We start from the raw sequence: 23,515 nt of genomic DNA on the forward strand, positions 1-23,515 counted from the left end.
GGTCTCAATTGCATGTCCTGCGTCCGCCACGCGCCTGTCTCCCATCATCCTCACACCTCACACCCTCCAGACGATTCGGGTCGGAACCTCCCCTCCCCCGGAAACGTTGAACAAGACTTTTTCACTGTGGAATTCAAGCACACTCTGTATGGAGCAATAACCTGGGAAACACTGACCCCGTTCTCTAAGGCCTGGGGCTGATGGCAGGCTCCGCCCCGGCCGCTGGCCCTCCTCATCCCGGGGCTGATGCAGGCTCCGCCCCGGCCCGCTGGCCCTCCTCATCCCCGGGGCTGATGGCAGGCTCCGCTCCGGCCCGCTGGCCCTCCTCATCCCCGGGGCTGATGGCAGGCTCCGCCCCGGCCCGCTGGCCCTCCTCATCCCCGGGGCTGATGGCAGGCTCCGCCCCGGCCCGCTGGCCCTCCTCATCCCCGGGGCTGACGGCGCCGTGAAATGTCTCTCTTTGTACCACATAGCAGGGTACAGTACAGTGCAGTCGACTGTTGTGCCTTTTACACAAACAGGAAATGGAATGCAGTCAGGTAGATGTAAGCATGATGATGATATTTTGATGTTACGCTGCAGTTAGTGGTTTGTTTTGTTTTGTTCTTTTTCTCTTGCTATGGTAATCCCCTACTTTATTCAATATATATCTATAAATATATATATGTATACTGTATGTGTATATTTTTGTACCCTGCAAAACGAATAATCCGGCCAAGTATTATCCAAAGTCCGATCCCTGTTGGAGGGGCTTCTGTTGTGTCACAGATGACTGGAGCTGCAGGTGACTGGAGCTGCTCGTTCCCGTGGCGTTATGTCAAACGGGAAGCGACTAAAGTAAGAGGAGCATCTTTGGAACTGGGGCCAACATACAGGTTGTGAACAGTGGGGGAGGGAGGGTGAGGTGGGAGATGTAGTCTTTGTTGACGTGCAGCCGTAGTTCTGCAGTTGCTTTGGCCGGAGAGGCTGGCGAGGCCCGGTTCTCCTATCAGGGTCCTCTGACACTGTAAGCTGTGAATAGAGCACAACTGGACTGTTCGGTTGTTCAGGAGATTCGAATGGTTTACCAATAAACACACATACTTATGGATCGGTGAGGTTCTCAGTGCCGGCGTGGCAACTGGCATGGCTTCCTCGTCGTGTCTTTAAGCCCACACAGGGCATATTGACCGATAGGATTTGTGTACCTATCGACTTGGGCGTGTCTACCTCTGGTACGACGGGCATCTAATAGACACTGAGAGGAATGTTGGAAATCTTCTTGAACACGAAATAGAAATGCTACTGATTGGACAATGTAGTGTTTGTGGTGAGGATTTCCCTATTGAGAGAAACATGAAATCAATATAAAAATCGTCAGAACAATGTTTTAACCATGAAAATGATCCTGGATGATTGTTGAACCTCGCTGTAAATGTCGATTTTTGAGCACCAAGCCCCCATTTATTACGAGTACTCTCGTATCAAAACAACCTTGTTGCCTTGGAGTCACCAGAGAGGCCTGTGTACGTAGAAGTTACCAAGGACTTCAAGAGACGGATGCTAAGAAAAAAAAACTTGTTAATCTAACATAAGAAGAAATTATGATGAAAGTAGACAAAGTGATCAAAAAAAAAAAACTGATCAAATAAACGGCCAGTGAAGTTTTTATGTAATTGTTGTTTTTTTCCTTTTTTTTTTTCTTTTTTTTTCTTCCTCTTAAAATGCAATGCAATTTCATCTTGTTTCCTGGAGCTTGTAATGGGAAGAGAACACTACAGTCACCCCAGGCCTTGTCTCTGTCCCAGCACCAGGAGACTCCCAGATTGTATCGACTACAATGACCACTACTAATGATGTAATTGTAGCGCTGAAAGTTGAGACTTACTTGAAGGTTTTGTGCTTCAATAAAATTTTAAGACTGACCTTTTGTCCGAAGCTTCCGTCAGACTGCGGCTGTCTGACCTTATAGAGGTCAGATATTCAGACGCGAGTACAGACGCGCCAGCGTTCTGCAGTTAGAGAGCTGGATGATTAAAGGAAAGAGAGAGATGGAGGGGAGGGAGGGAGGGAGGGAGGGGAGGGAGGGAGGGAGGTAGAGGGGTGCGTGTAAGCCACTGTTTGACTCTGATAGAGTCCAGCACTGCTGCGTGTGTGTGTGTGTTTGTGCGTGTGTGTGTGTTTTGGGGTGGGGGGCCGGACAACCCAGAGGCTGGGTCACAGAAGGAACCATGAGAGTTTTACCAAAAATGGTCATACAACACAGACTCAATGAAAATCCCTTCTGCTACTACTCACTCATTACACACACCTCCACACACACACGCACACACCGGCCCCAGCACACCAGCAGTACAAGGTTTCAGAAGACGAGGCACATACCGTCTCTCATTACGAAAACACACAGGCTGAACTTCCACATACATGGATAATTGTACACACGCAAGCGTAGTCAAATACATCTGGGTTGTGATTCTTTTCAGATGATTCGATAATCGGTCGAATGTCTGAGGTCTAAAATATTTAGTCGTGTGTTGAAATGTCTGGCGAAGTCTATCGAAACTTCATATCTCCTCCCAATAACCCTCAGAGTTGATCTATTCCTGACTCATTTTCATTTCCTCCCTTCTTTCAACCAGCACGACTGAGATATAATGTTACCTATGAATAAATTATATTATTAAGATTGCTGAAGAGTTATTTATACAGAGACCCCCCCCCCCCCCCCCCCTGCCCGACAACAAAAAAACAACTCTGAAATCTGCATTCCAGACAACTTAGAGCCTATAAACAGAGCTGATTTTACGAGGTACAGTACTTGAACCCTCCAGCTTTCACTAGCGATGTCTTTCAGTTCTTGGCATAGCAAGTGTCACCTTATCAGACTCTTTATTCAAGCACTTAGTAATCCACCCAGTTGGTTCAACATGTAAAAATTCACACATTCTCATGTTATTGGTCTGGGCCAACAGTTTGTTTAAACCTTAAACGAAATGTACACAGGTTGGTGAAGTTATGATGCCTAGAAGCCAGTCTTCTGAATTCTTCTCTCTCACAAGGGCTGCAGTGGCCTTCTACCATAAATAGCCACACTGGATACGGAGGGAGGGAGGGAGGAAGGTGGAATCAGGCAGGAGCACTGGAAATGCCCCTCTGTCGGATCATGAAACAGCGCTTTACTGTGGCTTCTCGCTTTTCCGTCCTTCTCTCCTGGTAGCAGATCCCAATCTCACACACACACACACTGGCATGCATGCTGTGTGTGTTGTCAGCCATTTATCTGGCTAGTTTGGTTCCCTGGCCCTCCCAAAACTTCGGTTCTCTCCCCTCCTCCTCTCTTTTGTTCCCCAAAGCTCTCCCCTCCTCCAAAATTGTTTACCAACATCGGTTGATCCAGACTGTACAGAAACGTTTTTTTTTTTCGCGATATATGATGCTAACACTTATTGTTTGGCATGAGCCGTTCCTTTAAATTCGAATCCTTTAAATGAGGAGGCTGGGGATGATTGAGAGTTGAGGTTATTCACACTTCCTAGCTAATGCAGAATCTAGAAGTGACACATTCACGTCATATGAAGAATGTGGTATTTTTTTCAAAGTTGCGTCCAAGTGAGTGACCTCAAACAGGCAGTTGAGACAGTGACGGCCCGCAGCACGGCAGGTATGTGACGTGCGCTCGGCTCAGCAATGGAAGGGATTCCTTGTTCGCGACACACCACATCCCAGCCGCCCTCTCTCCCTTCCCTGCTCCCATCATGCCCAAATAAAGGGTCAGAATTCCTCCCATGTGCCTCTTCTCTACTTGACTTCATTTGTTTATACGATTCTTGCTCGGACGTGCTGCCACTGGCGTACTCTCTCTTTCTGTCTCGCTGTCTCTCTTTGTCTCTCTTTTTCGGTCTCTCTCTTTCTTCCTGTCTCTCTGTCTATCCCTATCTCTCCCTTTATTTGTCTATCTCTGTCTACCTGTAAATATCTCATATTATTTATCTTCTGTTCTCTACCTCCATGAGCTTCTGTATACCACTGACAGTCTGTTTATGACGCCATTACGTAATGCTCCACACACACTCATACACTATAATTTATGTTTGTCATCACAGTCAGCCCTGAACCCCAATGGAATTTTAAAGGCTGATGTTGGAGGTTGATGAGGTAAACCAGTTGTCGGACTTCACATTAATGAAAAGTACCAATCCAGTTTCGGCTGGTTCCTTTTCAATTATGACTTGGGGTTTTGATGACATGAGACAAAGAAAATTGGAGTGCAGGGTTGAACATAGCTTAATAATATTTTCTACTCTTATTTTCTACACCAGTCAAAAGTAACTCAATACAAAATCCTCTTAATTGAGTATAACCCCTCTGGCTAATACTCGCACTTCTAACCTCATCAATCCTGGTCTTGATTAGTAGAAGACAAATCTTTTTCAAAAGTGTTATTTTCGATTACTTGGTAGTATATGTCCATTCTTTTTGCCCCTAGTGGTTAAAAACATTAAGACATTTGAGACGAATGAGTGCCTTTTTGTAGCCTAAGGGCTTGTGTATGATAATTGGACGTTTTTTCAAGTCTCACTTTGCATATCTCAGGAAGTCCTGAAATGAATATTCATGAAAAAAGCACCACCCACACCCTTTCAACAGAAAGCATGTTAAAAATACAAAGGGGTAGGCTAAGGCTGAACTTAGGATGTGTAGTCACTCTTGAATAAAGTTTGGGTCATGTAAATGTGTGACACACCCAAACACACCCAAACTGAGCGAAACGAAAAAATGAGTTCTCCTCCAATCTGTTGTCCAAAGACAGTCTTATTAATGATGTTGGGGTTTGTGTTGTCTTGTGTGATTTCCCACTGAACGTGTAGGCATGCTCGTGAGCTGTGAGATCACTCAATGCCTTCCCCAGCTGTGGATCCTCTCAGCTCTGTGCCCCTTGGTCCTGAGCCAACCGTTAATCATTTGACTGAATTAAACCCCAGAAATGGTTTTGGGCTTAAGGACGGAATCCAGAACTTTCTCTCTCTCCCTTTCCTTCTCCTCCGCCTCTTTCTCTTCACCATCGACATCATCCCCCCATCGCCATCCCTAGATTACCCCTTCCTAACCCCATCGTCATAACCTCCTCTGTCTATGACCCTCCCTCCCCTGCTCTATATCATCATCATCACCATCATCATCTCCTCTATTCCTGTCCAACCCAGCTGTACATCCCAGATCCCCAGCCGCTGGGCCCTTCCAGAATGTTCCCAAGTCTGCTCCTGTCTGTCTGTGAGTGCCTCCCCACCATCTGTGTCTGGGCTGGGGCCCGAGAGAGACAGGGACAGGCACAGTCAACCCCTCTCTCAGGGGAGCAACATGGCCGCCTGTTCCCTCGACCATGTTCTGCCGTTCTGAGGTTCCGCTCCACAGCGCAACGGCTGTACATTCCACGGCCTGTCATCTGCTTGCGGATGGGTAGAGTCGACAGGGCGGGGGAAGAGGAGAGTAGGGAGGGGTGAGAAGGGGTGATTAAAAGAGAGTAGGGGAGGGGAGACGAGTGACAGGTCGGGGTAAAAGAGGCGAACCAACTCATGACTCCCAAAGTGATGTCATGTCGCCCAGCTATATACGGCTCACACATATCATTCTGGAACTGGGCTGTGTGTGTGTTGGGGGGGGGGGGGTGACACCGTGTTGACACATGTCAGGGTCATAGCCACCATTTGACTGGCCAGTGTGATTCAGTTTTGATCATTTTTTTCCTTTGCCTTTAATATGATGTTCTTGAGCAATTTTATAATGATTGAAGGCACTGTATCGTAAGTGGGATACACGACCAGAAACATTTTAATCATGGTCCTATAGCCCAACTAAATGAAATAACAGTATATTTGTCACCTTATTTAACAGTCCATTATATTGGGTTTTATCAGTTTCAAACCTGTCTTCCAGTGAATTTTGTGTGTATGACCATGGTGGAAATATTGGTCAGAAATGAACATAATATAGAAATGTAAAGCATCCTTGAAATTGCCTCAAGGTGGAAAAAGTGACAGTGATCAAACCTAATGCCATAGCGATGACATCACCCAAAAAAAGACGCAACGTCGGGATTGGACGCCCGCCCTAGCCAATCACGCTTCACTCCAAACACGCACAGATGGAAGAGTTTAAAAAAGATTCAGAAAAGTGTCGGAAAGTGGTCCAAAAGCCTCAGCAGAGCGAATACTACGACAAAAGGATCCCAACACAGGCTGCTTGTAACGTCTGAGGATCTGTCAGGTCCACAGCAGTCCAGAGGAACGCAGGACTTTGTGATTTTTTTTCCTGCGGGGAACAGAGAGGTGTAACTTCTCAATTTTTAAAGGTCTCTTCTCCACTGTGAATAACCAAAGTGTACAATGACAACCCATTTTAGGAGCGGCCCAAGCTTCGGACTATCAGCAGAGGTCAAAAGCAAGGTGCGTATCTATGTGTCATATAGCCTACTGTTTCCACTGTTCGCGTTTTATCGCAGCTGAGTTGAGGACTCGAGGACTCAGCTGACGCTTGCAACAAGTGCAGACACAAGTTGTTACGTCCTCTTGCCTATTCACCATTCATAATCCTAACTGTGCCAGACCCAAATGTTACCACAAAATGTTATGTGGCGTTGTTTATGCATCCTATATGACACTGACGCTAAGACAGGGTATAGCCTATGCGTCAAGTTTATTTGCACCAGGAGGGTGGCGTTGGGGTCAAGCAGACCCATTCACGTTTGAGACCTGTGGTTTACATTTACATTTTACATTTAGTCATTTAGCAGACGCTCTTATCCAGAGCGACTTACAGTAAGTACAGGGACATTCCCCCCGAAGCAACTAGGGTGAAGTGCCTTGCCCAAGGACACAACGACACGGCCGGGAATCGAACTGGCAACCGTCAGATTACTAGCCCGACTCCCTCACCGCTCAGCCATCTGGCTCCCTGGTTAAAGACTAAAGGAACAACTGACAGAGTCACAGTAATGCATATGTGTATACACATGATGTAGCACCAGTATATGCAGACAATATATGGATATCTGAGTCTAGATCAGAAAGGATGAGAGATAGAGGGAGTGGAGGGGAGGGGGGGGGGGGTGACCGGGAGAGCTGTTTCTCCCAAGTTTGGTGTGATGACTGGAAGCCTGCTGCTTTCAAATACCTGTTTGTATTGGCTTCTGCCACCAGTAGGTCCCACAGGACTTTACCAGACAGTGGGTGTATGTATGGTGCTTTCAACAACTGCCAGAGATGGCTGCTTTGGTTGGGGGGTGGGGTCAAATTAACTCCTCACCTTTATGTTGGGTGACATTCTCATGACAGTAGGCCCTACTGAAGTCACTCAAACTGTGTTTGTGTTCAACTCTCACCTGCTGACAGCTCATTCTCACACTGGCTCCCTGACCGCCACTGAGAATTCCAGGAGAATGTTCCAGAAGTCAGATCTGACTTTGAAGGACGCTTTCTACATTCTTTTTTTACTCTCAAAGTGCCTCCGTCTTTTCTTCTCCTCTACTCGTTTCAACGTCTAGTGAATACATTTGGGAAGGCAGTATTTTTATATAATGCACAAGCCTACCTCAATCCATATTGTCATTAGCCTCAATTGCAGTGTGTCTGAAGTGTGTCTGCCTGATCTGTGCCTGTCAACAGGTATTAAAAGAAGGAAATTACAGGAAGTAAGGCCCTCCTAGGTTTTTAACAGAGGTTAATGATCTTATATGTACAGTAGTTATTATTCTGTCGTTTTTAATGAGTTATGAGTTGAGTTATATATATATATATATATATATATAAATAACTCATTAAAATATATATAATATTAACACAATATTTGAGATGGGAATGCAACTTCAATGAGGGTTCTAGATCTTTCCTGGTTAGGGGGTTTAGACAGGGGGGAATCCCTAGCCCCCCATTGTGTAGGGAGGTGGCCGTTGTGGGTGATGCCAGTCCAGGGTGGTGGGCGGGCGGGTGCGTACCAAGGGGGTGGCACCAGAGGAGAGGGGAGAGGATCTTGGGGGTGACAGGTACATCAGTGTCTCTGGATGCCTTTTAAGGAGACCCTCCCCGCAAGCCTGCTCCTGCCCTGTCTGCCAAACCTGAAATAGTGTCTTTGTGTAAACAGTTTACACTGCAGGCCTGTGAATGACAAAACATTCTGCAGACAGGAGAGGGAGAGAGGAGAGGAGACAGCTAGCAGAACAGAGGAATATAGATATCATGATGACTTCTAATACGGATGTCTTCGTCATACTGAGGCCCACCACTGTTTATTTAAATGTCATTCTTACATGCTCGTACAGCATGATATTTATTTCTAACTCTTTTCACTTGGCACTTAGAAACTTAAGCATCAGTGATTGTGCGAGTGTATCCGTCCACCAAGGCCATTAATATTAGTTTTAGGTTTCTATAATACGTTGGCGGGATTGGATTGTCTGTCGCTACTGGCATCTCTGGGTTGCACTGAGTAGGCAGCCTGTAAAAGGACAGATTCCGGACAACCCTGAGGGAGAAAGAGGGAGTTAGAGACAAAAAAAGACAGAAAGGATGAGAGATAGAGGCAGTGGAGGGGGGGGGGGTGACCAAGAGATCTGTTTCTCCCAAGTTTGGTGTGATGACTGGAAGCCTGCTGCTTTGAAATACCTGTTTGTATTGGCTTCTGCCCCTGCAAACCCTCTCCCAGGCTGAGAGAGAGAGAGAGAGAGAGAGAGAGAGAGAGAGAGAGAGAGAGAGAGAGAGAGAGAGAGAGAGAGAGAGAGAGAGAGAGAGAGAGAGAGAGAGAGAGAGAGAGAGAGAGAGAGAGAGAGAGAGAGAGAGAGAGAGAGAGAGAGAGAGAGAGAGAGAGAGAGAGAGAGAGAGAGAGAGAGAGAGAGAGAGAGAGAGAGAGAGAGAGAGACCAGAGTTCAGAAAAGGAAAGGGGGAGAGCCGGAGCAGAACAGGGCGGGGGGGGGGGCAAGGCCCCACACTAGAATTCAAAGTATTACCGAGAGACATGTGTGCCAATAAGGAAATACAAGGAGAGCAGGAGAGGAGAGGGAATGAGGGTATTTTCTATGCTGGTATGTCTCCGGGCCTTTTTCATTCAAATATTTCTCCCTCTTGTTTTCCTACTCCTGTCCTCCATCTCTTCATCTCCAGGTTTTAGAGTTCTCTACGGAGAGAGGACAGGAATGTGGCTCCTCTGTGTCCAGACAGGAATAGAATACATGAAATATAGGAGTACGGTAGCTTAGAAGATTATTATAGATCTATATTGCCCTCTTATTACAGTACCTTTTGGTCAAAGCACAGTCCCCCCTCCCTGTTCACTCACTCCCTATCACTAGCATATTGAGCTGCTGAGTACTGCATCTGCTCTCTAGTCTCAATGAATATGTGACATGGATTTAACTGGTTGACCTTTGTGACCTTTGTCCCCCCTCAGCTAGCAGGGAAGTATGACCCCCAGAAGGAGGAAGAGCTGAGGCTGTGGATCCAGGACGTGACTGGTCGGAGGATTGGAGACAACTTCATGGAGAGTCTGAAGGATGGAGTCCAACTCTGCGAGTAAGTTTGTCATTAACTTCACTCATTTGTTAATTCATTAACATCCTTTCGTTATTGTTTCTTCTAGACTCATCAACACTCTGCAGCCAGGGTCTGTAAGAAAAATAAACAACTCCCCTCAGAACTGGCACCAGGTGAGACTGGAGGCTAACACACTGTAGAAGCTAGGCTAGGCTGGAGGCTAACACACAGTAGAGGCTAGGCTAGGCTGGAGGCTAACACACAGTAGAGGCTAGGCTAGGCTGGAGGCTAACACACTGTAGAGGCTAGGCTAGGCTGGAGACTAGCACACTGTAGAGGCTAAGCTAGGCTGGAGGCTAACACACTGTAGAGGCTAGACTAGGTTGGAGGCTAACACACTGTAGAGGCTAGGCTAGGCTGGAGGCTAACACACTGTAGAGGCTAGGCTAAGTTGGAGGCTAATACACTGTAGAGGCTAGGCTGGAGGCTAATACACTGTAGAGGCTAGGCTGGAGGCTAACACATTGTAGAGGCTAGGCTGGAGGCTAACACATTGTAGAAGCTAGGCTACACTGATGGCTAACACTGTGGAAGCTAGGCTAGGCTGGAGGCTAACACAATAAAGAGGCTAGGCTAGGCAACAGGCTAACACATTCGAGAGGCTAGTCTGAAGACTGACACATTAACAAAGAGGCTTGGCTGGAAGTTAACATATTGTAGAAGCTAGGCTGAAGACTAACGCGTTAAAGAGGCTAGGCTAGAAATGAAGACACCATTTTTATTAACATTCCAGCTTGCAGCTGTGGTCTCATAGGAGGATAATCTCTGCTGTTACTGTCTCTGGACTGACAGAATTGAATAGTGATTTAGGGATGCAGTATACTGACTCTCTGTGTCAAAGGCCACATATTTAGGAGTGAGAAGGGGCTCTGGAATATAGGAGAGAAGATGGGGGGCTTTGAAGCATAATAATAACGATATCAAATGAAGATGTTAGTGATGTAGTTATTGTATTGGTTACTTAAACTTTAATGATTCTACCTGTTGGATAGGACCCAACTATTTTACACTTTCAAAGTCAATGTTTCACTTCCCTTCCTTGCTTTGCAGTTGGAAAACATTAGCAATTTTGTGCGTGCAATCACAGACTATGGGATGAAACCTCACGACATCTTTGAGGCCAACGATCTATTTGAGAACACCAACTACACTCAGGTCCAGAGCACTCTCATCACCCTCGCTGGCATCGTAAGTCCTGGTTCCTCTACCGCAAATTATCAGAAAATCCCTAAATGAAACAGTGATAATATTGTGAGACCATCCTTGTTGACGATATATCTCAGTTTTTGACTGTATCATTCATTTGAGAGACAATATGGTATGAGAGCATGTTAATTACGAGCGCTCGCATTAGGTATTTGAAGTGGATGCATAAAAAGTAGAAATTGCTGCATTAAAAATAAAGAGAAAGCAAGAAATGACGTGTCTGATACTCACAATCTCATGAGGGAGAACCCCATTGTCCCCCTGGGCAAGGTGCCAGGTGTCCCTTTTATTTCTACATTGAAGGTGGGAACCCTAATAACAATAGTGTCATAACACCATGCAGGTATTATTATTATTATTATTATCATTCGGTTATTTACAATGTCTCTCTCTCTCTCTCTCTCTCTCTCTCTCTCTCTCTCTCAATTCAATTCAATTCAATTCAATTGGCTTTATTAGCATTAAGGAACAAATGTTCATATTGCCAAAGCAACGGTGGAGCCACAGAAACAGTATTCATATCATTACTATGGACATCGGTATACTATTACAACTATTACTATAACAACCAAACATGGCAAATTCAGTTGAAAGATTAAAGGATTGATTACGTAATATATATATACATACAGACATACACATGTCAGTCACACACACAGTAAATTTTGTGTGTGTGCTTTGTGTGTGTGCCTTGTGTGTCTAGGTCGCTCACTGTCTCTCAGGTTGTGGCATACTGATACATACTGGGCAGCAAGGTATGCCCTGTCTCCTTCTCCTAGGAGGATTTTTACCTTTGAGGGGTCACTAAGACCTTTGAAATCTGACATTACAAAGTGGAGTTTGTTACAGTAATCATTTCTTATATCACTGAATGTTTCACATTGTAGGAGGAAGTGCATCTCCGTCTCAACCTCACCTGTCGAACAGTGACCACATATTCTGTTTTCTTTTGGTTGCCATGATTTTTTGTGTCGTCCTGTTTCAATTGCCAATTGGTGGTCACTGAGCCTGTACTTGGTTAGGATCTGTCTCTGCTTTCTATCTCTGACAGTATAGAGGTATTCTGCCAGTTTATAATCTCTTTCTAAGGCTAGATAACATTCTAATCGACTTTGGCTTTTAGTTTCTTCTTTCCAATGTTCCAGGTAGGTTTCTTTACATTGTGTTATAATTTGGTTGACTCTGATTGGTGTTTGGAAAGCAGTGTTGGTGTGAGACTGGTCAGGGTGTGTCTGGGTGGGGGCAGTGAGTCTCAGCACCAACTGACATAGGGGACTCTTATCTGGGTTCAGCTCTTGGGTTTGGAGGGCTTTGGAGTGGAGGGTGTCTAGAGGGCTGGATTTAAGGTGATTGAAAAAGTTTAGTGCTCTCTTTTGGATATTAATTATCATTGGGTATCTGCCTAATTCTGCTCTACATGCATTTGTTGGCGTCTTTCTGTGAACATGTAAGATGTATCTGCAGAATTCTGCATGTAGAGATTCTGTTGGGTGTTTGTCCCAGCGGGTATAGCTATGATGACTGAGTGGACCCCATACTTCACTACCATACAGCGCAATGGGCTGGATCACACTATCAAATATTTTAAGCCAGATTTTAATTGGAATTTGCAAATTATAAAATTTTCTTCTAATTGCATTTAGGGCTCTTCGAGCTTTTTCTTTTAGTGCATTCACTGCCATGTTGAAACTCCCTGATGCTGTTATGGTTAAACCAAGATAGTTATAACTCATAGTATGTTCAATTAAATGATTATTTATAATAAACTGGTATTTCTCTTCCTGGCATCTGGGGCGTTTTTGAAATATCATGATATTAGTTTTCTTCATATTTATTGCAAGGGCCCAGTTTTGACAGTATTGTTCAACAATGTCCAGCTGTTGTTGTAGTCCTTGTTTGGTGGGAGACAGTAAGACAAGGTCGTCAGCATAAAACAGAGACTTCACCTCTTTGTCCATGAGGGAGAGGCCAGGAGCAGTACATTGATCTAGCTTAACAGCAAGTTCATTTATATATATATTAAATAAAGTTGGACTTAAATTAATTTAAGTCTCTTTAAGTAATTCTCTCTCTCTCTCTCTCTCTCTCTCTCTCTCTCTCTCTCTCTCTCTCTCTCTCTCTCTCTCTCTCTCTCTCTCTCTCTCTCTCTCTCTCTCTCTCTCTCTCTCTCTCTCTCTCTCTCTGTCTCAGGCCAAGTCCAAAGGTTTCCACTCCAAGTACGACCTTGGCGTGAAGTATGCAGAGAAACAGCAGCGCCACTTTGCCCCTGAGAAGAATAAGGAGGGACGCAATGTCATCGGCCTACAGGTCAGAACTGACTTCCTCCATTGCCTAGATACAGCAGCCCCAGCAATTAATTTACTTGCTAGGTTTCGCCAACAGAGCTGGATCACGGTTACCTCTGTGTTTTTGTAGATGGGCACCAACAAGTTTGCCAGCCAGAAGGGCATGACCTCCTACGGAACACGACGCCACCTGTATGACCCCAAGACTGGCATGGAGAACCCCTTGGACCAGGCCACCATAAGCCTGCAGATGGGCACCAACAAGGGTGCCAACCAGGTGAGGGCAGCATCAGTTATCTAATAATCGTACACTAAATAGACACAATATGGTGAGGGGTCAGATGGCTGAGCGGTTAGGGAGTCGGGCTATTAATCAGAAGGTTGTTGGTTCGATTCCTGGCTGTGCCAAATAAAGTTGTGTCCTTGGGCAAGGCACTTCACCCTACTTGCCTCAGGGGGAATGTCCCTGTACTTACTGTAAGTCGCTCTGGATAAGAGCGTCTGCTAAATGTAAATGCAATATACATTTTGACATGGTAAATAACGTGGTTTAGACAATATGGTACTTTGTTAATCCAATGTCTTTCTCTCTCCATGTTTCTTTCCCATAGTCTGGCATGACAGCCCCAGGTACCAGGAGACACATCTTTGATAAGAAGCTGGATCTGGAGAACTGTGACACCAGCACTGTCTCCCTGCAGATGGGCACCAACAAGATGGCGTCCCAGCAGGGCATGACCTCCTATGGCCAGCCACGGCAGGTCTACGACAACAAGTACTGCTCCAGCCCTGGTGACGAGATAGACAATGGAGAGGGCGTGGCCGAGTTTGACGGATACCACCACTACTCTGACTGAACGGGACCAGACAGAGGACAGAATTAACCCCCGCCCCCCCCCCTCCCCGGCTCCCTCTCCCTGCAATGTAGCGGCCTGCAAAAAACAACCCCCTCCTCCCAACCTAGCAAGACCCCCTCCCGTACCGTCACTGATTGTTGAAGTCATAGCCATCTTCCTGCCTGGTTGTTTTGAAACCCTTTTACTTTTTGCTCTTTTTTTCTTATTTGTTCCGTCTGGTGCATGGGATTGATTTATAGTATTTGCAAATATGATATCGATGTTGGCAAGCCTAACTCCCCTCCTTTGTCTTTTGTATTTGATATGGTGACCACCATAAAGGTTTTTTTGATAAGCCCAAAAATTTGATATTTATAGATGTTTTTTATATTTAATTGTGTTACAGCTGTAGATGCCCCATTCTACAGTGAACATAAAGAAAACTGAAAAATCCAAGAGAAAAAAATAAATGATTGACTTGGTGCTGTTTACCTTTTATTTTTATTTTTCTTTAAAAAAAAAGTCCTTGTCCACATTGGAATATTCAAGGCTCCAGAACTCTCCATGAGTTCTGTTGTGGAATCTTCTGGAGAGTGAGAAAGAGTAGGACTAGTGGACTAGTATCTACAAGTGGACTATGCTGGTCCATGCATCTGGTATCTCTTCTGGAGCCCACACAGGCACTTTGTCCTAGCACTGTTTTGATAACATTAGTAGATGGACTATCTGCAACATTATTTCTATTCTTGATATGATCAAACCTTTCTGCAATTTTTGTAAAATTAGGTTTCTTGAGCTTGGAGTTATGTCACGAGTACAGTCTGCCACCATGGTGGCTTTATCGCCTCATCACCTACCTTGAACAGTATACACATTCAGTTTAATTTGGGTTTCCAGTACTCTGTAAAGACTCTACACTCTTGTGTAGTATTAGCTAGTATTTTAGGCTCCATATTTCCCAAGAGCACTTAGCTTTTGTATCTGTTTTCACTTCCAACTTAATGCACATGCACATGGCTAGTATACCAAAGGGCAAGCAGGCTATATTGCTTACTTGACAAAATGTTGCCTAAAGAAAATGCCAGAACTTAATGGCAGATTATATAGTCTGATTTCTGTTTCCTGTATCATGACGTGACATTTTTGCCCACCGCTTGTCTTGAATGTTTTAAGATAATTAGACGATGCCGGGTGCTATTGATATCGACAAGTTGATATTGTATTGGTGATTGCCATCTTTCAGAAGGCAATGAATCATCATGTACCTTTTTACTTACATTTTCAGATGCAATGAACAGAATATACAGCAAGCTAAACAATGTATATGAAAGTTGAGTTGCAACTCCTTGCTGGGAAATGTTTCTTATTGATGCATGACGTCTTGTGGCCTTGATTGAAATTCTCTTAAAAGCCAAGACCTTGTTTTCCCCAAAAAGGAACCGTTCAAAAGCAACAAACTGTTCCAGAAACATCCATGTGTCTTTAATGATAAGATAATAAATTAACCTGTCCAGTGCATACGTTTTCAAATATTTGTGTAGTGCCTTGTGTGTGTGTGCCAGCAGACCAGCAGTCCAGAATCAACATTATTATATAACCTGTGATCACAAGATCACACTACCAACAATGGCCTTCCTTTTCCAGCAGCTTCATTATTGACCCAGGTGTTAACGTGGGCAGGAGCCCACAGCCTCCAGAGTGGGGGGGAAACATTTGTAGTGTGTTTTCACCAGAAGATCATGTTTGCTTTCTCATTATCATAAGCTATGGGTGAAATAATACATGTGGCTTGATTAAAATAGTAAATGTGGCATGGTTAAAAAAGCAATTGCGTGATTAGAATAGGAAAAGTAAATATATATATATTTTTTTTTTGTTGGTACAATCCATTTACTCATGAGATCATTTTCAACTGACTTTTGTCATTTTAGGTATTTTATACATACCAAACCGTTTTATTTACTAAATTGTTAAATGAAATGGTACATTTTATAACAAATAATGTACCGTTAGCAAAGGTATTCAATTTAAGAAACTACCTGACAAATTAGGTAATTGATTAAAATATTTTACATTTGTATACCTAATGTTAACTACATGGTCCACAAACAAAATCCCTCAGATATTTCTACACTATGAAATATTTAAGAACATATCAGCTTTAGTTTAAAAGTTGATGGTAAGAATGTTTGCCACAGACCTTATTTTATATTTTCAATATTTGTTGCTCAGGCCTATAGGAGGGCCATTTTGTTGAAAATTAAATTCCTATCAATTAAATACCTGTACGCCTGTAGTCTATGTCTTTCTGCAAAACCAATTCCCTCTGGGGACAAATTAAGTTGATAGGTGATACCTCTTTCTGAAATGCAGTATCTTTCCCCATAACCACCAGCGACAAAAAAAAGAGATATCCGTGAATGGACACTGGTTTTAATTTCTTATATAAAAAACCTTGATTGTGATAAAACTCATAACATGAAAAGTATAGACAAGATAGGCTAACTCATTAAAAATCTATTACAGGACATCACAGCAGCTTAAGACAAAACAAACAATAAACTACCAAACAAAAGGAGTTCTTCTAGAAAACAAAATAAAATAGGTAGAAAACATTTAGGGATTGGAATGTGGTGTATAATGCTCTCCTCACCCGTATAATAAGGGAGATGGCAAGTGTAAACATGCTTAATAATTCACACAGTTACTAGTAAATGTGTTCCATGAGGGCCCATTTCAAGCCTGGTCAAGAACCCATTAATTTGGCAGGTTTTATAATCTTGTACAAGACAGCTTCACTTGTGTGTAGAGAAACCTTCCCGAACACAGACTATCACAAATAATGAACCGTGGAATAGTCTGCGTTCCAAACATCATCACATAAACTACAAGTTCAAATCCTGGCCCAGCCAGAGATGAGACTCCAAAAGCACCAGTGCCAAATTCAAAAACAAAGATGAATGTCTCCTTTCACAGAATATATCCCTGTTACTTCACTGCTAAATGTTCTGATGTGTCAACTGGACAGAAAGATCCGGGCAACCAATCACAGGGGTTGGGGATGGAGGGAGGTCCGACAGAAGGTGAGTTAGCACTGTTACTGATTGGCTGCTTCACAAGCATCAATCCAATCACTGTAGACATCCACTGGTTCTGATAAGTCTGGAGGGACAGGTTAAGGACATGATCGAAACACAATTTGGGTACAGAGACAGTCAATTAAAAAAAGTGTGTATTTTGACTTCAACAACCGTTTTGTATCATATGGGACAATGAACAGTATATTTCATTCACTTTAACAATTTAAAGTCTGATGTTCTTGAAAAGGATACAAGTTATGGGAGTTTGAAATTCTTCCAAGCACACAGTGCAGGATATGATCCCTGTGTTTCGAGTGCGCTCCCTGTAAGACAAGAAAGTGTCAAAACATTGCTCTATCAACACGCTATGAACCCACTTTATACAGCCCACTAACAAAACAGGTCTTTTACAGAACACCAAGACCGTTTCACAGACTACTGAACTTACATTTTGACATCACAGGACTTCTCGTGATTACAGAAGGGGCAGGTGAACTGGGTGTCCAAGTTCCCCGTCAGCTTCTTTCTGGGTGGCGGCTTTCTCTTTGACTTGCGGCGTCCCATTTCCAATCTGTAGCAAACCAACTGTTTACTGTCTGGCTTACATTTAGTTTTACACACGTTTTCTTTGCTGATGGGTTGGAATCATGATGCTGCAACAACAAACATAACAAGGCTACCGAAATTATAGCTGTAGTTCCAAATAACATGTATGTTATGATAAAATTATTATGTGATGCTGTTTAACCTGTCTCACAGGCAGTACTAGCCTACTGCGCAAGCACGGCACGAATAAATGGAACTAAGCATCCTAGCAATAGTCTCCTCTCCTCCAGCTCTCACACGGATCAGAAATCACACATTTGCACGATATATCCAAACGTAGTAATATCATCCATAAAGTTAAGAGTGGGCATATTCTTAAGAGGCCACAAACAATGATGACGATGCATTAACAGACAAGAAGATACCTGAACACTCCGTTGCTTAGAAAGCTAGCTAGGTTGCTAAACTTAGCCTGTACGCACAATAGAGCGCGCGACAAGCTGGCTAGCGGGAGGTTGGCGAGGTTAACATGAGATGCGATCCCTTTTGCGAAGGAGAAATATACTTTATTATTGTCCTAAATATGTGAGTAATAATCAAACAGGTTATCCTTGAATACATTGTTACTCTAACGTATGGAATGAAGCATTCTCTCACCAGACAACAGTAATCTTGCAATTTGGATGTCGCTCCGGAAAATGTTCTGTACTCTTTAACCTTATTGGGTGTGTGTGGGACTTTCTAGGATCACCATTGGTCCAATTTTAGTGTCAGATGACGCTATTACACATTTATAGTTTGTTATTATTATAATACATTTACAGGAATGTAAGTTTAATGTATGTTGAAAAGCACACACTGATGATGTATTACCACTTTTATTTCACTTCGGAGAGAATGATTGAATGACACTAATGACATTATTTGCAGACCATTTCTGTGTTGAACCCCATCTATTTCCTTCTGCAATTAAAACAGAAAAACAATACAGTAAATTGTAGACTATGAAATGCACACAATACATTCGTTCACTATGTTATCATCCATTCATTTACCTGGCAAATATATTGACATTTTCTTTGACCTTCTGTGTTGATGTTCCCTTGGTCTGTTGTCGGCTGAGTAGTTCTTCAGAGTCTGAGGGGATTGGCTCAGCCTTGGCAGTCAAGAGGCCTGACAGGAGAGGCCATCACAGAAGGACTTTTATAAATACATTCTCCGGCCTATTCAGACAAACATACTCAGTTTTTGTCACAGAGGTTAGAGGAAATAGCAAGATTGTTACTGAAATTGATGACCCTACCTTTTTTCTTGGGAGCTTTGCCCTTAGATATGGCAACAACCTGCAGCTTACTCTGTAACTCAGAGACATCCATCCTGAAGAGAGACAAGCAACTCCCTTAAGTATAAGGTTGAGAACTTGTGACAGTGATCAGTGTGAATCCCTTCAGAGTAGTGTTTTACCTGTGCTTGGTGGTGTCTGTGGGCCACTGTGGTGGTCTCAGCTCCACTTCTTGTTTCTGTAAGCTGTCAATCAACCTCTCCAAGCACTGAATGGACAGTAAGTATTATTATTAAACAGTTACCCTCTTGTCAGTCATTCAACAAAATAATCCATCAAGAGTTCAAATGCAATAGACGGGACCTTTGTAAGACAATAATAAAACATGCATAGGTGAGGAAAATGTGAATTGTACAGCACCATATCCTTGCAGTGACTCTGCAACAGTCTGCGCTGGGTTTCATCTCTGTGGCATTCTATCATGAAAAAGGTGGATAATCGAGTTCCTAAACAATATTTCGCACATGACTACAATGGCAGGTAAGATGAAGGTATGATTTTACACTTACTGAGCAGGCCATAGATGCTGAGGATTTCCTCCCTAAGCACAGATATCTGTTCCCACAACAGTTTGCGGCTAACGTAAACAACAGACAAAGACAAAGAGAGGAGTGCAGTTATTCTAGATTAATGGACGGGGTATTATATTTACATTTAGTAGACGCTCTTATCCAGAGCGACTTACATTAAGTACAGGGACATTCCCCCCGAGGCAAGTAGGGTGAAGTGCCTTGCCCAAGGACACAATGTCAGTTGGCATGATCGGGAATCGAACTGGCAACCTTCGAATTACTAGCCCGATTCCCTCACCGCTCAGCCACCTGACTCCCTTATATCATCTGATGTGCTTTGGCCATGTCACCTGTGGGAGTTACTCTACCTGTGACAGTGTTACCTGTGACAGTGTTACCTGACAGTGTTACCTGTGCGCGTTTTGCCTTTGGCCGTGTTAACTGTCTCCGTTACCTGCTCTGTTGGAAGTGTTAAATGGAGTAGTGGTGGTTACCTGTGGTGAAGCTCTTGAGTGAGGTTTTCGATGGCGGCCTGTCTCTGGGGTTCGGAGGTGCGTGTGATGGAGCTGTGTGCCGGGCAGGTGGTCAGCAGGCTGCGCAGGTACTGGAGCTCTGTGGACATCTCCCAACGCAGGGCCTGGAAACGCTCCTCCATGTGCTGGGCAGCCAGGTGACGGGCCAGGTGGTGCACGTTGTCTGGGGGGGCCACACAGGACAGATGACTTGTAAGGACTCTTACTTGAACCTGGTCTGGTCATTGAATACCATGACAAGAGACAGTGGCTAAGATGACATCAGGGAATCATGGCAGGTTGCGTGTGGTCGTCATATGTTTTAGTAAGGTAGATATTTTAAAAGAGGTTTTCAGAAAATCTATTTTTCGGACTGAGGTGGAGTTAGTGAAGTTAAACGTATGTCACCTTGAAGGACGGCGATGGTGTTGAGATTTTGGGTCCTCTCCTCTGCGTTTAAGGCCAGAGTTTGGACAAGAGTACCAATTGTCTATAAAAAAGAGAGGAAATAATCATTTTAAATTATATTCATAGATGAAATGGTAAGCATATTGGGCCACAACCCACCATGATCATGAATTGATACAGAAGATAATGCTTAAAGAAATGCACATTACATCCCTAAGCAGGTCAACAGACCAGAAGACAATTACCGTGGCTTGTTTCTCAACATCTGCCTTCAGTCTGTGGACTAACTCTGTGAGAGTCTCCTGAGATTCAACATCTGTGTGGATATCAAGAAATACTCAAGTATAGTGGTAGTTAACTGACAGAAAATGTATGAATGAGTTATAATTCTGCCCTTTTGCTGACAGATAGCACAGGGCTAGTACACACCTTCAGGGGGAGGTAGTATTGATTGCTTCTGCAAAAACAATAATACATACACTGTCAATTAGTAAATTCAGTTTCATCCATGTCATTTATTCGCTTACCATTTCCTTCTGGTCGTCCATGTCAACTGCCAAGGTACTTGTTGACCCAAGTAACTAATTAGGAGGTAAGAAACCGCTTTGTATGGAAATGGTACACCCCTTATGTCACAATGCAGGGGCGGGGCCTTGAGATCATTATTATCTATCTCGGCCCATATTCGATTATGTTAGATACGTTTTGTAAAATTATGCTGTTGGCTAGATACTGGTAAGAAGGCGTGGTTTGCGAAAGTGGGCGTGTGGGGTAGGAAGTTGTCCATGTGAACTGTTCAACACAGGTTCAACAGCTAACTAGCGATCACATTTTACTTCTAAATCTGAAGAAAACAAACGTCACTGGTGAGTGCAGATATTTGTAAGCATACTTCAAGTTTAGACATCATCAAAAATGTATCGCTTAATTAATTAAAACTTGTGTAACTCACCTAGCCCTTGCTAGCTTGTTAGCAGCTAACTGTCAAATATATAAATTATATAGTCAGATACACCTCTGTAGTTAAATTATTGTTTGTGACTTCTTGTTGGGAAAAGGGTTGAATAATAATCTATGTCATACTAATAGTTCTAATAGCAACATATTCTAGAAGCATGTTATCTAGTGGTCCCGAGTGCTTATCTCTGAAAGCCCATTGCACTCGAACGCATAATCACGTCTTCACATTTGTCTGCAGTTCTAACAGCACCAATTGCACATGTGCAGTTTTATGTTTTTGTGTGAAATACGTTCACACAAATAGACTCTGGTATTGAAAACACGTTGTTAAAATGCAGAACAGACTATACCCAAGTCATCCTCTTATTTCAGTGAGCAGTGCCATGGTTACTGAAGGGGAGCCCTCAGACTGGGTTAAAGTGCTACACCTGTTGGTGCTGTCTTTCTCATGGGGCATGCAGGTGTGGGTGTCCTTCATAGCAGGTGAGAGTCTGAGTGTTTGTGTCTCTGTTGTCATGTCAAATAACAGCTGTGTCTGTGTTTCCCTGCTGGATTATTTAGCCATTTAAAATCACATGAAGTGCCTCTCTTTCACCTGCTCTTTCTGCCTCTTCATCTCCACCTCCAGGGTTTGCTCTCGTGAAGCAGGTGACCCTGCACACGTTTGGCCTGGTGCAGAGTAAACTCTTCCCCGTTTACTTCTACTGCCTGCTGGGCTGCAACTTTGCCAGCCTGGCAGTATATGCCGTATACCACCCCAGAGAGCTCCTGGACTGGCACGAGAGTCTGCAGGTCAGGCCAAACCACCCGTGCTCACGTTAGACACGTGGCATGTGTCCAGAGAGAGGAAGGCCAGTCGAGTGCCAAGTCTCTTAAAAAGGAGCACCATGATTTGCACCCGTCACCGCCTCTATTTCCCGAGTTCACTTAGGTAGACGGGGTACAAAGTGACATGGTTGTGCACGGGGTTCATCTCTCCTCCTTGTCTTCCAGATGGGGCTGTACCTCGTGGCGCTGGTCATGGCGGGCCTGAACGCCCAGTGGTTCGGCCCCTCGGCCACGGAGGTGATGCTGAAGCTGCGGGAGGTGGAGAAGGAGCACGGCCTGGGGGAGCAGGTCGGTCTGGGCAGCCAGAAGGAGGCGTACGCCAAGCTGAAAGAGCAGGATCCCAAATATAAGGCCCGCAAGAAGACCTTTGGTCAGTACCACGGCCTGTCTAACCTCTGCAACCTGATAGGGTTCCTGTGCACCACCACTAACCTTGTCTACGTAGCCCTCCATCTGAGCTCCATCTAGGCCGAGACGTTATGTCTGTCTCCCTGCGTGTCACAGAGTAGCTCGGATGATCCAGAACCGGCATTTGATCTCATCCTTGAGGATACAAATGGAAAACAGCTGACGATTAGGTCAAAACGGATCATCTTTGTGAATGCAGATTGCGTATTGAATTCCATACAGAAGCCTGTAAACTTAAATGCAAAGTTCTCAGCTTGATTGACAGGTTCTCTAAACCGTGTTCCATAAATGTGCCTTAACATTACAGTTCTGGTTTGCTGTTTGCTTGTTTTGTTAGAGTAAGCACATAATAAGGGACTGTAGTGATGGCTCCAGAGCCTCTGGCCCATCTTAGTTTCTATCACCGGGCCCCTCACATCAGAGAAGGTAGCTCACCATTTCTGAGCCCTGTGTTTCCCTAATGTTAAACTCACCATGTTTCCAGGATGAATGTCTAGGTGGCAACCTTTTGACTCTAAACTAAATCTTATAACACATCAAAATCTTATAACATCTTGTCTGAGTATGTTCTGGAATTGTACTCATTATTAATAATGAAACTATGGACGCTGAGCAAAAGTGTTTTTGGGCAGATTGCACTGTTGACCTGCATTTCTGAATTGAATGTCATGTGTATTACTATCCACTAGGTGATGATGTTTAGGCAAATATATCATTCCAGTAGGATGACTTGTAGTGCTCAGTGAAATAGCAAGAAGGTTCCTTACTCGGAATTATCACTTTGATACAAAGTTGTATTTCCATTTGAATAAAAAATTAAGAATCCTGTGTTTAATTTTGTCTTGTTGGTTAAGGTCATGTTGCACTCATGCCAGTGGTATTTCACTCCAGAGTTAAAATACTACATTCAAGCATTCAATTCAACACTTATCTACTGATCTATTTAGGCTCATCTGTTTTAATTTTTTGTGTTTTGCTGGTTGATATTAAGTAGATTTTTTTATCACGTTTGCTTCACGTTTTGCGTGATAA

The 23,515-nt window shown here is 43.8% G+C and overlaps 3 protein-coding genes across 9 annotated transcripts; 2 read left to right on the forward strand and 1 right to left on the reverse strand.

The window, feature by feature from the left end:
* Positions 1-6,138: 6,138 nt before the first annotated feature.
* On the forward strand, positions 6,139-15,405 carry cnn1b (calponin 1, basic, smooth muscle, b). Its single transcript, XM_062454315.1, has 7 exons — positions 6,139-6,422; positions 9,418-9,539; positions 9,607-9,673; positions 10,611-10,748; positions 12,957-13,073; positions 13,182-13,328; positions 13,663-15,405. Exons 1-7 carry the CDS (start codon positions 6,363-6,365, stop codon positions 13,906-13,908), a joined length of 897 nt encoding a protein of 298 aa, XP_062310299.1. The 5' UTR covers positions 6,139-6,362; the 3' UTR covers positions 13,909-15,405.
* An 899-nt stretch (positions 15,406-16,304) lies between these two features.
* Positions 16,305-20,702, reverse strand: elof1 (elongation factor 1). Of its 6 annotated transcripts, XM_062454328.1 has the most exons (11): positions 20,533-20,702; positions 20,288-20,369; positions 19,862-20,063; positions 19,365-19,432; positions 19,216-19,271; positions 18,978-19,063; positions 18,817-18,890; positions 18,569-18,686; positions 18,387-18,476; positions 18,171-18,293; positions 17,521-17,538 (listed from the first exon to the last, which is right to left on the reverse strand). In XM_062454328.1, exons 3-9 carry the CDS (start codon positions 20,020-20,022, stop codon positions 18,467-18,469), a joined length of 573 nt encoding a protein of 190 aa, XP_062310312.1. In that variant the 5' UTR covers positions 20,023-20,063; positions 20,288-20,369; positions 20,533-20,702; the 3' UTR covers positions 17,521-17,538; positions 18,171-18,293; positions 18,387-18,466. The 6 variants fall into 6 exon arrangements, with proteins under 6 accessions (XP_062310354.1, XP_062310330.1, XP_062310338.1 ...); XM_062454338.1 differs by lacking the exon at positions 18,171-18,293 and having other exon boundaries at positions 17,482-17,538; XM_062454370.1 differs by lacking the exons at positions 18,171-18,293; positions 18,569-18,686; positions 18,817-18,890; ... (4 more) ...; positions 20,288-20,369; positions 20,533-20,702 and adding exons at positions 16,305-17,049; positions 17,220-17,290 and having other exon boundaries at positions 17,416-17,538; positions 18,387-18,440.
* A 297-nt stretch (positions 20,703-20,999) lies between these two features.
* Positions 21,000-23,308, forward strand: tmem205 (transmembrane protein 205). Of its 2 annotated transcripts, none has more exons than XM_062454384.1 (4): positions 21,000-21,153; positions 21,620-21,730; positions 21,876-22,039; positions 22,241-23,308. In XM_062454384.1, exons 2-4 carry the CDS (start codon positions 21,631-21,633, stop codon positions 22,541-22,543), a joined length of 567 nt encoding a protein of 188 aa, XP_062310368.1. In that variant the 5' UTR covers positions 21,000-21,153; positions 21,620-21,630; the 3' UTR covers positions 22,544-23,308. The 2 variants fall into 2 exon arrangements, with proteins under 2 accessions (XP_062310368.1, XP_062310376.1); XM_062454392.1 differs by having other exon boundaries at positions 21,033-21,169.
* The last annotated feature ends 207 nt before the right edge of the window (positions 23,309-23,515 follow it).

This window comes from Osmerus eperlanus, chromosome 2 (genome assembly GCF_963692335.1).
Source record: "Osmerus eperlanus chromosome 2, fOsmEpe2.1, whole genome shotgun sequence".
In the NCBI taxonomy this organism is placed as follows: domain Eukaryota; kingdom Metazoa; phylum Chordata; class Actinopteri; order Osmeriformes; family Osmeridae; genus Osmerus; species Osmerus eperlanus.